Source organism: Ascaphus truei, unplaced genomic scaffold (genome assembly GCF_040206685.1).
Source record: "Ascaphus truei isolate aAscTru1 unplaced genomic scaffold, aAscTru1.hap1 HAP1_SCAFFOLD_722, whole genome shotgun sequence".
Lineage (NCBI taxonomy): Eukaryota > Metazoa > Chordata > Amphibia > Anura > Ascaphidae > Ascaphus > Ascaphus truei.
Genome location: NW_027457056.1, coordinates 75,568 through 91,129, shown reverse-complemented (window position 1 = coordinate 91,129; position 15,562 = coordinate 75,568). Strand labels below are relative to the sequence as shown.

The window sequence follows — 15,562 nt, the reverse complement described above, 5'->3', positions numbered from 1 at the left end:
CCCTATATATATATAAACCACTTGCACAAGCCACGCCCTATATATATATAAACCACTTGCACAAGCCACGCCCTATATATATATATAAACCACTTGCACAAGCCACGCCCTATATATATATATAAACCACTTGCACAAGCCACGCCCTATATATATATATAAACCACTTGCACAAGCCACGCCCTATATATATATATAAACCACTTGCACAAGCCACGCCCAATATATATATATATATAAACCACTTGCACAAGCCACGCCCTATATATATATATATAAACCACTTGCACAAGCCACGCCCTATATATATATATAAACCACTTGCACAAGCCACGCCCTATATATATATATATATATATATAAACCACTTGCACAAGCCACGCCCTATATATATATATATATATAAACCACTTGCACAAGCCACGCCCTATATATATATATAAACCACTTGCACAAGCCACGCCCTATATATATATATATATATATAAACCACTTGCACAAGCCACACCCTATATATATATATAAACCACTTGCACAAGCCACGCCCTATATATATATATATATATAAACCACTTGCACAAGCCACGCCCTATATATATATATAAACCACTTGCACAAGCCACGCCCTATATATATATATATATAAACCACTTGCACAAGCCATGCCCTATATATATATATATATAAACCACTTGCACAAGCCATGCCCTATATATATATAAACCACTTGCACAAGCCACACCCTATATATATATATATATATAAACCACTTGCACAAGCCACGCCCTATATATATATATATAAACCACTTGCACAAGCCACGCCCTATATATATATATAAACCACTTGCACAAGCCGCGCCCTATATATATATATATAAACCACTTGCACAAGCCACGCCCTATATATATATATAAACCACTTGCACAAGCCACACCCTATATATATATAAACCACTTGCACAAGCTACGCCCTATATATATATATATAAACCACTTGCACAAGCCACGCCCTATATATATATATATAAACCACTTGCACAAGCCATGCCCTATATATATATATAAACCACTTGCACAAGCCATGCCCTATATATATATAAACCACTTGCACAAGCCACACCCTATATATATATATAAACCACTTGCACAAGCCACGCCCTATATATATATATAAACCACTTGCACAAGCCACGCCCTATATATATATATAAACCACTTGCACAAGCCACGCCCTATATATATATATATAAACCACTTGCACAAGCCATGCCCTATATATATATATAAACCACTTGCACAAGCCACACCCTATATATATATAAACCACTTGCACAAGCCACGCCCTATATATATATATAAACCACTTGCACAAGCCACGCCCTATATATATATATATAAACCACTTGCACAAGCCATGCCCTATATATATATATATAAACCACTTGCACAAGCCATGCCCTATATATATATAAACCACTTGCACAAGCCACACCCTATATATATATATATAAACCACTTGCACAAGCCACGCCCTATATATATATATATATAAACCACTTGCACAAGCCACGCCCTATATATATATATATATATAAACCACTTGCACAAGCCATGCCCTATATATATATATAAACCACTTGCACAAGCCATCCCTATATATATATATATAAACCACTTGCACAAGCCACGCCCTATATATATATATATAAACCACTTGCACAAGCCACCCCTATTTATATAAACCCCTCCCATTCCATCCCTGCACCCAAACCCCTCCCACTCACACAAGCTCCACCCATATATAAACCCCACCTACTCACATACAAGCCCCGCACATACATTAAAAGCACTCCCACAGAAGTCCCGCCTCCATATATAAACCCCTCCCCATCATAGGATTCAGCTTCTCCTGGAGCCCCTCCCCCTCTATGACAGCTTGTGATTTAGCCCCGCCCCTATGTAAGCCACACCCTTCCTGTGTTTAAGTCCCGCCTCCCAGGTGAGCCTTCCCTTCCTCCAGGTGATGGCTGTGTGCAGGCTGTGCGGTGACTCCTGGCTCCTCCCCCTCTATGACAGCTTGTGATTTAGCCCCGCCCCTGTGTAAGCCACACCCTTCCTGTGTTTAAGTCCCGCCTCCCAGGTGAGCCTTCCCTTCCTCCAGGTGATGGCTGTGTGCAGGCTGTGCGGTGACTCCTGGCTCCTCCCCCTCTATGACAGCTTGTGATTTAGCCCCGCCCCTGTGTAAGCCACACCCTTCCTGTGTATAAGTCCCGCCTCCCAGGTGAGCCTTCCCTTCCTCCAGGTGATGTCTGTGTGCAGGCTGTGCGGTGACTCCTGGCTCCTCCCCATCTTCTTATGGCCACTCCTCCTCTGTGCCGGCTCCGCCCCTGCGGGGCCCCAGTATGTGTGTGGGGAGGAGGGTGTGCAGCTCCGGGTCCCACTAGGGTATCTGGGACAGGAGGCCGTCGCTTTCCAGATCAGGGGTGAGTATCATGTGGTCTCTCTCTGGCTGTCCCTCATGCACTTCCTTGGCTCTCGCGCACACACATTCTTTCTCTCTGGCTGTCTCGCTCGTGCCCACTTTCTCTCTGGCTGTCTCGCTTGTGTGCGCTTTCTCTCTGGCTGTCTCGCTTGTGTGCGCTTTCTCTCTGGCTGTCTCGCTTGTGTGCGCTTTCTCTGGCTGTCTCACTCATGCATGCTTTCTCTCTGGCTGTCTCACTCATGCGTGCTTTCTCTCTGGCTGTCTCGCTTGTGCGCGCTTTCTCTCTGGCTGTCTCACTCATGCGCGCTTTCTCTCTGGCTGTCTCGCTTGTGGGCGCTTTCTCTCTGGCTGTCTCACTCATGCGCACTTTCTCTCTGTCTCACTCATGCGTGCTTTCTCTCTGGCTGTCTCGCTTGTGTGCGCTTTCTCTCTGGCTGTCTCGCTTGTGTGCGCTTTCTCTCTGGCTGTCTCGCTTGTGTGCGCTTTCTCTCTGGCTGTCTCGCTTGTGTGCGCTTTTTCTGGCTGTCTCGCTTGTGTGCGCTTTCTCTCTGGCTGTCTCGCTTGTGCGCACTTTCTGGCTGTCTCGCTTGTGTGCGCTTTCTCTCTGGCTGTCTCGCTTGTGTGCGCTTTCTCTCTGGCTGTATCGCTTGTGCGCGCTTTCTCTCTGGCTGTCTCGCTTGTGCGCGCTTTCTCTCTGGCTGTCTCGCTCGTGCGAGCTTTCTCTCTGGCTGTCTCGCTTGTGCGCGCTTTCTCTCTGGCTGTCTCGCTTGTGCGCGCTTTCTCTCTGGCTGTCTCGCTTGTGCGCGCTTTCTCTCTGGCTGTCTCGCTTGTGCGCGCTTTCTCTCTGGCTGTCTCGCTTGTGCGCGCTTTCTCTCTGGCTGTCTCGCTCATGCGTGCTTTCTCTGGCTGTCTCGCTCGTGCGCGCTTTCTCTCTGGCTGTCTCGCTCGTGCGCGCTTTCTCTCTGGCTGTCTCGCTTGTGCGCGCTTTCTCTCTGGCTGTCTCGCTTGTGCGCGCTTTCTCTCTGGCTGTCTCGCTCGTGCGCGCTTTCTCTCTGGCTGTCTCTCACGCACTCATATTCTTTCTCTCTAGCTGTCTGTCACACGCACTCTTTCTATCTGGCTGTCTCTCTCGCGCGCTCTCGCTTTCTCTCATGCGTTCTGGCACTTTTTCTCTGGTGTTTGCAGTCTTTTTCTCTCTGGCTCTCTCGCGCGCTCTCGCACTCTTTCTATCTGGCTGTCTCACTCGTGCGTTCTGGCACTTTTTCTCTGGTGGTCGCACTCTCTGTCTGGCTGTCTCTTTCACGTTTGCGAGAGGCCGACGGCAAGAGAGAACGAGGCTGGCTGTCTCTTTCCCTCTGGCTGGTTCTATCGTGCAGTCTTTGACGGTCGCTTTTTCTCATTCTGTTGATCTCATACGGTCTCTTTCCCTCTCTCTCGCTGGCTGTCTCACAGATGAATTTGGAACGGGGTACGCTCTCTCAGGCTGTCTCTCCAGCTGTGTCTTCTCCTCTCGGGGGCCGGGGGGAGAGAGCGTCTTCTACTCGCCGTACCTCGTCTGTCTCTCCACCCGCAAGGTAGGAGCAGAACCTCTAGGACTATCCCCTGTGCACCTGCAACAAAGACCAGACTGTGCGCGGTGACCCGGGGGCGTGTGCGCGCGGTGACCCGGGGGCGTGTGCGCGCGGTGACCCGGGGGCGTGTGCGCGCGGTGACCCGGGGGCGTGTGCGCGCGGTGACCCGGGGGCGTGTGCGCGCGGTGACCCGGGGGCGTGTGCGCGCGGTGACCCGGGGGCGTGTGCGCGCGGTGACCCGGGGGCGTGTGCGCGCGGTGACCCGGGGGCGTGTGCGCGCGGTGACCCGGGGGCGTGTGCGCGCGGTGACCCGGGGGTGTGTGTGTGCGCGCGGTGACCCGGGGGTGTGTGTGTGCGCGCGGTGACCCGGGGGTGTGTGTGTGCGCGGTGACCCGGGGGTGTGTGTGTGCGCGGTGACCCGGGGGTGTGTGTGTGCGCGGTGACCCGGGGGTGTGTGTGTGCGCGGTGACCCGGGGGTGTGTGTGTGCGCGGTGACCCGGGGGTGTGTGTGTGCGCGGTGACCCGGGGGTGTGTGTGTGCGCGGTGACCCGGGGGTGTGTGTGTGCGCGGTGACCCGGGGGTGTGTGCGCGCGGTGACCCGGGGGCGTGTGTGCGCGCGGTGACCCGGGGGTGTGTGTGCGCGGTGACCCGGGGGTGTGTGCGGCGGTAGCAGCGGCGGCGGCATTGGCAGCGGCGTCCTCTTCTATGCGCGCCTTTTCTGCCCTTACGGCTGCCTCTCTCCGACCATATTCGGCCCTGGCACGTGCGGCCTCTGCGGTGGCTCGCGCCTTGGTAGCGTTTGCGCTTGCGCTGGACGCGTTAGACTGCGCTGATCTTGCTGACCTTGATGAATGCCTGGACGTGCTTGAGCGCTGCGATGCGGTCTCCTGCAAAAAGTCCTTTCTCTTATTCTCAGCTTCCGTGATGGCGGTTTGCACGATGCCATCACGTTCTAGGTCAATCGCCTTTTGTGGGTCGCGCTCTCGCATGCTATCTTCCGTGTTAGTTCTTGTTAGATAGGTGACGTATGCCTGTGACAGCGCTTGGTAGCCGGAGCGGTCTACCTTCAATTGAGTTATCCCCTGCTCGAGCTGTTGTACATTATTGCCAGCGCCGGCGACATTGCGTATCCCAAGTGTGGTTGTTTCCCAGGACAACTCTAATTTAGCGCGGTGCGCTTCAATGTCAGTCTCATATTTTTCGCGGGCCTTTTGTGTCAGTGTGACTGTCCGTTTGGGCCTTGCGCCTGCCTGCGCCTGTTGCAGTTGCGCAGCGGTCTCTGTGTCTGATTGATCGCTCTCCTGCGTGATGTCTGATGAGGCTCTGAGTTCTGCCATGCTGTAGGTGTGTGTAGGCCTTTAGCCAGTGCGTGTGGCGTGCGGTCTTTTACCTGTGTCAGCGATGGGCGTCTGTCTCAGATGATGCCGAGCGGTGTCCTGCAGCGTAGGGGTAGCTGTACTCACAGGTGTCCGGTGGCTCTGACCCGTGTCCTGGCGGGTGTCCGGTAGCGTGGCCCTTGATGGCGCTAGCCGTGGGGACGTGCGCAGGGGTAGGTGAGATGGTGGCTCCTCATCATGGGGCTGTGCAGAGGGTGAGCTCAGACAGAGAAAGGCATTGGGTTTTGTGTAAGAAGCACTGTATGTTTGCAAAGCTGCTGCGCAGTTTGAGCTACTTCTTGTCTGTTAAGGCTGCAGGCTGTGTGCAGTTTGCTGTATAAAGCTTGCTGCCCTGTCTGGCAGAGTGAAGCTGCTGCTTGTGCAGAGACTATTCTGTATTCTTATTAGCAAAGTAAGGCTGCTCACTTGTCTTTGCATAAAGCTGTAGTTGTTTGCTGTGTAGAGGCTGGTGGCTCTGTGTAGCAACGTGGAGCAGTATGCTTGTACGGTGGTGGTGAGAGACTGCTGTTTATGTGCTGTGTAAGCTGCTTGCTTGTACTTTAGCATAAAGGCTGTGGGTAGCAGCTCCTCTGTGTGTGTCCCCAAGGCACACGGTCCTCTTTTTACTTTTCTGAAGCCAGGGCACGTTTGATGTGTGAATGGCTCCCGATAGCATTAACTCAGTTCCCTTTTAAATCACTCCAAGCCCTGTAATATTTCCTCCACTTTATTGGGAAAAGCAGCAGAACACAGATACTTGTGGATGGTGTGTATTGGTGATTATTAGTTAGAAACCGGTAAAAAGAGATGGCCTCACCAAGGGGGATGAACAGAGAAGGGTCCTGTACTCACTGTCTCCAGGGTGGAAAAGGAAGTGAGGGGCAGTGTGGGTAAGGGGAATAGCCTTGGGACAGACTATCTCTGAACAAACAGGAGGGGGGGCAGACTAGCCCATTCTGGTGAGGATCTCAGAAACTGCAGTAGCAGCTCACTGATTGCATGGCCAGAGGCAAGAAATGCAACATTGTTACATATCACACAGGCACAGTATGTGTGTGTGCAAGCTCCATGCAGCTGGGAATGAGATCTGACAGGCAGAAGCTGCAGAGGAGAGAGGGGGGTGAGTCAGAAATGTAGTTCTGGTTCCATGACAATATGGATCCTTCTCTCTTGGGTTATCCTTCTATTGGACATTGTTCCTCAGCCCCTCTTGGTATTAGAATTTCTTCACTTCTGATTCTCTGTATTCCCATTAATTCCGCTTTATCCATAACTTGGTGAAGCAGGGTTATAATGCAAATGTTCCAGGACTTGAATATTTGTTATTACTTCTACATTGTTTGATATGACCAAATCCAGTACTGCCCCTCTCCTGGTTGGTTCCTCAATTTGGGTCATATAATTGTCATTAAGCACCCCCAAAAACCTGTTTCCTTTTGTTGTAATTCTGATCTCTTTGGTGCAGCGCCTCCATGGGGGCCTGTCGTACACGGGGGGGCCTGTCGTACACGGGGGGGCCTGTCGTACACGGGGGGGGCCTGTCGTACACGGGGGGGGCCTGTCGTACACGGGGGGGGGCCTGTCGTACACGGGGGGGGCCTGTCGTACACGGGGGGGGCCTGTCGTACACGGGGGGGGGCCTGTCGTACACGGGGGGGGCCTGTCGTACACGGGGGGGGGCTGTCGTACACGGGGGGGGCCTGTCGTACACGGGGGGGGCCTGTCGTACACGGGGGGGGCCTGTCGTACACGGGGGGGCCTGTCGTACACGGGGGGGGGCCTGTCGTACACGGGGGGGGGCCTGTCGTACACGGGGGGGGGCCTGTCGTACACGGGGGGGGCCTGTCGTACACGGGGGGGGCCTGTCGTACACGGGGGGGGGCCTGTCGTACACGGGGGGGGGCCTGTCGTACACGGGGGGGGGCCTGTCGTACACGGGGGGGCCTGTCGTACACGGGGGGGCCTGTCGTACACGGGAGCAGCCCCTGCAGGAAACTCTCTTCTTCCCCCTGAATAACTTCATACTCGGGCAGGATAAAATAACGGGGTCTTTATTTGGTCTCGCAGCATATATTTTCCTAGTCCCTGGAGCAAACCCAAGGAGCTTGAGGCCCCAAGAGCCCCCCTTAGCTCCCATACCCCCTGATGGGATAAGGGGCATCGTCTCCCACTCCCCGGAGGGAGGGAAGAACCAGAGCCCCGGCTCCAACAACCACTCATTTGAGCTGCAGACCCTTTTTATTACCAGGGGAGGGTCCCAGGTCTTCGCCCCGATAGGTGGGCAGCACCTCAGCCGTGAAACCCCCCCCCATGCAACTACTGGAGCTTTACTTACTAAGCAAGTAAACAAGGGGTTAACCCTAACACTGGTACCAGGGCTTATGTTAGGGCAGAGGATTTTAGTAACCAGGGGTTATATGGCTACACAAGCAGGCATTTAACAGGGTTTTTTCAGTCTACTATTATCTTATCTGCTCCTTCCTTTCTGCGCCCACTTGGTTTAGTCTTTAGAAGTCCTCCAGTATTATCTGTATGTACTATAGGTGTCTCGCTGCTTGTCACACTCTCACTTGCACCCATTCTACCTCCATACCCCCTTGCCATTTCCCCATCCCTATTCTGTTCGGTATCTGTTTCTTGTCCCTCCCCCCTCCATCCTAGTTTAAAATTTCCAACCTTTTTAGCATTCTCCCCCCTAGCACAGAAGATCCCTCTTCATTGAGGTGCAATCCGTCCCTAGAATAAAGATGGCACCTCCTGAGTCCCCACTGTGCTGGAGGAACTATTCCCCTGCCTGCTAGAGGAATTAGTCTCCCCCAGCCTTGCCATTTCTGCCCCGACACTCCCAATATCTTCACTCAACACAGCAAATCTATTGGGATGTGTCAGCTCAGAAACGACCTGCCTCTCCCTATTGCCCCTGCTTCCCCTTCTAACTGTCACCCAGCTACCTACCTGCTCCTCACTAACAGCAACTAAGCTACCTACCTGCTCCTCACTAAAAGCGCCAACATCGGCACCACTAGTCAAAGCGAGGGACTGCTCAGTGAGCTCTAATTGCCTTTCAAGATTGCCAATGTCCCTCAATATTTATTTTATTTATTTATAAAATATTTTACCAGGCACTAATACAGTGAGAGTTACCTCTCGTTCTCACGTATGTCCTGGGCACAGAGTTATAACGTGTTACAGGAAGTAATACAGTGAGAGTTACCTCTCGCTCTCACGCATGTCCTGTGCACAGAGTTATAACGTGTTACAGGCACTAATACAGTGAGAGTTACCTCTCGTTCTCACGCATGTCCTGGGCACAGAGTTATAACGTGTTACAGGCAGTAATACAGTGAGAGTTACCTCTCGTTCTCACGCAAGTCCTGGGCACAGAGTTATAACATGTGTTACAGGCAGTAATACAGTGAGAGTTACCTCTCGCTCTCACGCATGTCCTGGGCACAGAGTTATAACGTGTTACAAACAGTAATACAGTGAGAGTTACCTCTCGTTCTCACACATGTCCTGGGCACAGAGTTATAACGTGTTACAGGCAGTAATACAGTGAGAGTTACCTCTCGTTCTCACGCATGTCCTGGGCACAGAGTTATAACATGTGTTACAGGCAGTAATACAGTGAGAGTTACCTCTCGTTCTCACGCATGTCCTGGGCACAGAGTTATAACATGTGTTACAGGCAGTAATACAGTGAGAGTTACCTCTCGTTCTCACGCATATCCTGGGCACAGAGTTATAACGTGTGTTACAGGCAGTAATACAGTGAGAGTTACCGCTCGTTCTCACGCATGTCCTGGGCACAGAGTTATAACGTGTTACAGGCAGTAATACAGTGAGAGTTACCTCCCGTTCTCACGCATGTCCTGGGCACAGAGTTATAACATGTGTTACAGGCAGTAATACAGTGAGAGTTACCGCTCGTTCTCACGCATGTCCTGGGCACAGAGTTATAACATGTGTTACAGGCAGTAATACAGTGAGAGTTACCGCTCGTTCTCACGCATGTCCTGGGCACAGAGTTATAACGTGTTACAGGAAGTAATACAGTGAGAGTTACCGCTCGTTCTCACGCATGTCCTGGGCACAGAGTTATAACGCGTTACAGGCAGTAATACAGTGAGAGTTACCGCTCGTTCTCACAACATGTCCTGGGCACAGAGTTATAACGTGTTACAGGAAGTAATACAGTGAGAGTTACCTCTCATTCTCACGCATGTCCTGGGCACAGAGTTATAACGTGTGTTACAGGAAGTAATACAGTGAGAGTTACCTCTCGCTCTCACGCATGTCCTGGGCACAGAGTTATAACAGGTGTTACAGGCAGTAATACAGTGAGAGTTACCTCTCGTTCTAACGCATGTCCTGGGCACAGAGTTATAACGTGTTACAGGAAGTAATACAGTGAGAGTTACCTCTCGCTCTCACGCATGTCCTGGCACAGAGTTATAACGTGTTACAGGCAGTAATACAGTGAGAGTTACCTCTCGTTCTCATGTATGTCCTGGGCACAGAGTTATAACGTGTTACAGGCAGTAATACAGTGAGAGTTACCTCCCGTTCTCACGCATGTCCTGGGCACAGAGTTATAACATGTGTTACAGGCAGTAATACAGTGAGAGTTACCGCTCGTTCTCACGCATGTCCTGGGCACAGAGTTATAACGTGTTACAGGAAGTAATACAGTGAGAGTTACCTCTCGTTCTCACGCATGTCCTGGGCACAGAGTTTATAACGTGTGTTACAGGCAGTAATACAGTGAGAGTTACCTCTCGCTCTCACGCATGTCCTGGGCACAGAGTTATAACGTGTTACAGGCAGTAATACAGTGAGAGTTGCCTCTCGTTCTCACGCATGTCCTGGGCACAGAGTTATAACGTGTGTTACAGGCAGTAATACAGTGAGAGTTACCTCTCGTTCCCACGCATGTCCTGGGCACAGAGTTATAACTTGTTACAGGAAGTAATACAGTGAGAGTTACCTCTCGTTCTCACACATGTCCTGGGCACAGAGTTATAACATGTGTTACAGGCAGTAATACAGTGAGAGTTTCCTCTCGTTCTCACGCATGTCCTGGGCACAGAGTTATAACGTGTTACAGGCAGTAATACAGTGAGAGTTACCTCCCGTTCTCACGCATGTCCTGGGCACCGAGTTATAACATGTGTTACAGGCAGTAATACAGTGAGAGTTACCGCTCGCTCTCACGCATGTCCTGGGCACAGAGTTATAACATGTTACAGGCAGTAATACAGTGAGAGTTACCTCTCGCTCTCACGCATGTCCTGGGCACAGAGTTATAACGTGTTACAGGCAGTAATACAGTGAGAGTTACCTCTCGTTCTCACGCATGTCCTGGGCACAGAGTTATAACGTGTGTTACAGGAAGTAATACAGTGAGAGTTACCTCTCATTCTCACGCATGTCCTGGGCACAGAGTTATAACGTGTGTTACAGGAAGTAATACAGTGAGAGTTACCTCTCGCTCTCACGCATGTCCTGGGCACAGAGTTATAACAGGTGTTATAGGCAGTAATACAGTGAGAGTTACCTCTCGTTCTCACGCATGTCCTGGGCACCGAGTTATAACATGTGTTACAGGTAGTAATACAGTGAGAGTTACCTCCCGTTCTCACGCATGTCCTGGGCACAGAGTTATAACATGTGTTACAGGCAGTAATACAGTGAGAGTTACCGCTCGCTCTCACGCATGTCCTGGGCACAGAGTTATAACGTGTTACAGGCAGTAATACAGTGAGAGTTACCTCTCGTTCTCACGCATGTCCTGGGCACAGAGTTATAACGTGTTACAGGCAGTAATACAGTGAGTTACCTCTCGTTCTCACGCATGTCCTGGGCACAGAGTTATAACGTGTTACAGGCAGTAATACAGTGAGTTACCTCTCGTTCTCACGCATGTCCTGGGCACAGAGTTATAACATGTTGCAGGCAGTAATACAGTGAGAGTTACCTCTCGTTCTCACGCATGTCCTGGGCACAGAGTTATAACGTGTTACAGGCAGTAATACAGTGAGAGTTACCTCTCGTTCTCACGCATGTCCTGGGCACAGAGTTATAACGTGTTACAGGCAGTAATACAGTGAGAGTTACCTCTCGTTCTCACGCATGTCCTGGGCACAGAGTTATAACGTGTGTTACAGGCAGTAATACAGTGAGAGTTACCTCTCGTTCCCACGCATGTCCTGGGCACAGAGTTATAACTTGTTACAGGAAGTAATACAGTGAGAGTTACCTCTCGTTCTCACACATGTCCTGGGCACAGAGTTATAACATGTGTTACAGGCAGTAATACAGTGAGAGTTTCCTCTCGTTCTCACGCATGTCCTGGGCACAGAGTTATAACGTGTTACAGGCAGTAATACAGTGAGAGTTACCTCCCGTTCTCACGCATGTCCTGGGCACCGAGTTATAACATGTGTTACAGGCAGTAATACAGTGAGAGTTACCGCTCGCTCTCACGCATGTCCTGGGCACAGAGTTATAACATGTTACAGGCAGTAATACAGTGAGAGTTACCTCTCGCTCTCACGCATGTCCTGGGCACAGAGTTATAACGTGTTACAGGCAGTAATACAGTGAGAGTTACCTCTCGTTCTCACGCATGTCCTGGGCACAGAGTTATAACGTGTGTTACAGGAAGTAATACAGTGAGAGTTACCTCTCATTCTCACGCATGTCCTGGGCACAGAGTTATAACGTGTGTTACAGGAAGTAATACAGTGAGAGTTACCTCTCGCTCTCACGCATGTCCTGGGCACAGAGTTATAACAGGTGTTATAGGCAGTAATACAGTGAGAGTTACCTCTCGTTCTCACGCATGTCCTGGGCACCGAGTTATAACATGTGTTACAGGTAGTAATACAGTGAGAGTTACCTCCCGTTCTCACGCATGTCCTGGGCACAGAGTTATAACATGTGTTACAGGCAGTAATACAGTGAGAGTTACCGCTCGCTCTCACGCATGTCCTGGGCACAGAGTTATAACGTGTTACAGGCAGTAATACAGTGAGAGTTACCTCTCGTTCTCACGCATGTCCTGGGCACAGAGTTATAACGTGTTACAGGCAGTAATACAGTGAGTTACCTCTCGTTCTCACGCATGTCCTGGGCACAGAGTTATAACGTGTTACAGGCAGTAATACAGTGAGTTACCTCTCGTTCTCACGCATGTCCTGGGCACAGAGTTATAACATGTTACAGGCAGTAATACAGTGAGAGTTACCTCTCGTTCTCACGCATGTCCTGGGCACAGAGTTATAACGTGTTACAGGCAGTAATACAGTGAGAGTTACCTCTCGTTCTCACGCATGTCCTGGGCACAGAGTTATAACGTGTTACAGGCAGTAATACAGTGAGAGTTACCTCTCGTTCTCACGCATGTCCTGGGCACAGAGTTAAGATGACAAATAATACATGGTTACAATATATAGTTACATATAGGGTTGCCAGGAGGCTTCTCCAAAAATACTGGACACAATGGTGGAAGGAGCGACGTGCTCAAGACACAAACACACACCCATCTCACCTCACTGCTCCATGTTGTTTCCTCCTCCTCCTTGGCCGCCCCACCTGATTGGTTGCTGCTGGGTAATGCAACCAATCAGGATGGAGGAAGCTGCCACGCCCCTAGCACCAGCTGTGCTCTTTTCCTGCTCTTGGGAAATCCCACAGCTCCTCAAGCTGGCCGGGTCACTATGTCAAGAGAGGTCATAACGGACACGTACATGTCCAGTATTAACTCAAATGTATTACTGGACAGAGTCCAAATACAGGACAGTCCAGTTTAATACTGGACACCTGGCAACCCTGGTTACATAAGTGAACAGGGTATTTATACATTATACAGTATACAAGACATTGCATGCACAGTTACAGATAATATATATTATAGGAGTATGTAACAGTTACAGATAATATATATTATAGGCGTGCGTAACAGTTACAGATAATATATATTATAGGAGTATGTAACAGTTACAGATAATATATATTATAGGCGCGAGTAACAGTTACAGATAATATATATTATAGGCGTATGTAACAGTTACAGATAATATATATTATAGGCGCATGTAACAGTTACAGATAATATATATTATAGGCGTGTGTAACAGTTACAGATAATATATATTATAGGCGTGTGTAACAGTTACAGATAATATATATTATAGGCGTATGTAACAGTTACAGATAATATATATTATAGGCGCATGTAACAGTTACAGATAATATATATTATAGGCGTGTGTAACAGTTACAGATAATATATATTATAGGCGCGTGTAACAGTTACAGATAATATATATTATAGGCGTATGTAACAGTTACAGATAATATATATTATAGGCGTATGTAACAGTTACAGATAATATATATTATAGGCGTATGTAACAGTTACAGATAATATATATTATAGGCGTGTGTAACAGTTACAGATAATATATATTATAGGCGTATGTAACAGTTACAGATAATATATATTATAGGCGTGTGTAACAGTTACAGATAATATATATTATAGGCGTATGTAACAGTTACAGATAATATATATTATAGGCGTGTGTAACAGTTACAGATAATATATATTATAGGCGTGTGTAACAGTTACAGATAATATATATTATAGGCGTATGTAACAGTTACAGATAATATATATTATAGGCGCATGTAACAGTTACAGATAATATATATTATAGGCGTGTGTAACAGTTACAGATAATATATATTATAGGCGTGTGTAACAGTTACAGATAATATATATTATAGGCGCATGTAACAGTTACAGATAATATATATTATAGGCGTGTGTAACAGTTACAGATAATATATATTATGGGCGTGTGTAACAGTTACAGATAATATATATTATAGGCGTATGTAACAGTTACAGATAATATATATTATAGGCGCGTGTAACAGTTACAGATAATATATATTATAGGCGTGTGTAACTGTTACAGATAATATATATTATAGGCGTATGTAACAGTTACAGATAATATATATTATGGGCGTATGTAACTGTTACAGATAATATATATTATGGGCGTATGTAACAGTTACATATAATATATATTATAGGCGTATGTAACAGTTACAGATAATATATATTATAGGCGTATGTAACAGTTACAGGTAATATATATTATAGGCGTATGTAACAGTTACAGATAATATATATTATAGGCGTGTGTAACAGTTACAGATAATATATATTATAGGCGTGTGTAACAGTTACAGATAATATATATTATAGGCGTATGTAACAGTTACAGATAATATATATTATAGGCGTATGTAACAGTTACAGATAATATATATTATAGGCGCATGTAACAGTTACAGATAATATATATTATAGGCGCATGTAACAGTTACAGATAATATATATTATAGGCGTGTGTAACAGTTACAGATAATATATATTATGGGCGTATGAAACAGTTACAGATAATATATATTATAGGCCTGTGTAACAGTTACAGGTAATATATATTATAGGCGTATGTAACAGTTACAGATAATATATATTATAGGCCTGTGTAACAGTTACAGGTAATATATATTATAGGCGTATGTAACAGTTACAGATAATATATATTATAGGCGTGTGTAACAGTTACAGATAATATATATTATAGGCGTATGTAACAGTTACAGATAATATATATTATAGGCGTATGTAACAGTTACAGATAATATATATTATAGGCGTATGTAACAGTTACAGATAATATATATTATAGGCGTGTGTAACAGTTACAGGTAATATATATTATAGGCGTATGTAACAGTTACAGATAATATATATTATAGGCGTGTGTAACAGTTACAGGTAATATATATTATAGGCGTATGTAACAGTTACAGGTAATATATATTACAGGCGTATGTAACAGTTACAGATAATATATATTATGGGCGTATGTAACAGTTACAGATAATATATATTATAGGCGTATGTAACAGTTACAGATAATATATATTATAGGCGTATGTAACAGTTACAGATAATATATATTATAGGCGTCTGTAACAGTTACAGATAATATATATTATAGGCGTATGTAACAGTTACAGATAATATATATTACAGGCGTATGT

General features: G+C 47.3%; 1 protein-coding gene across 1 annotated transcript in view; it reads left to right on the top strand.

Annotated features, from left to right (window-relative positions):
* Window positions 1-2,307: 2,307 nt before the first annotated feature.
* Window positions 2,308-15,562, top strand: part of LOC142486059 (uncharacterized) — a 56,042-nt gene continuing 42,787 nt past the window's right edge. The window contains 2 exon segments of the mRNA XM_075584727.1: window positions 2,308-2,485; window positions 3,937-4,058. Coding sequence (XP_075440842.1) covers window positions 2,308-2,485; window positions 3,937-4,058 — 300 coding nt within the window.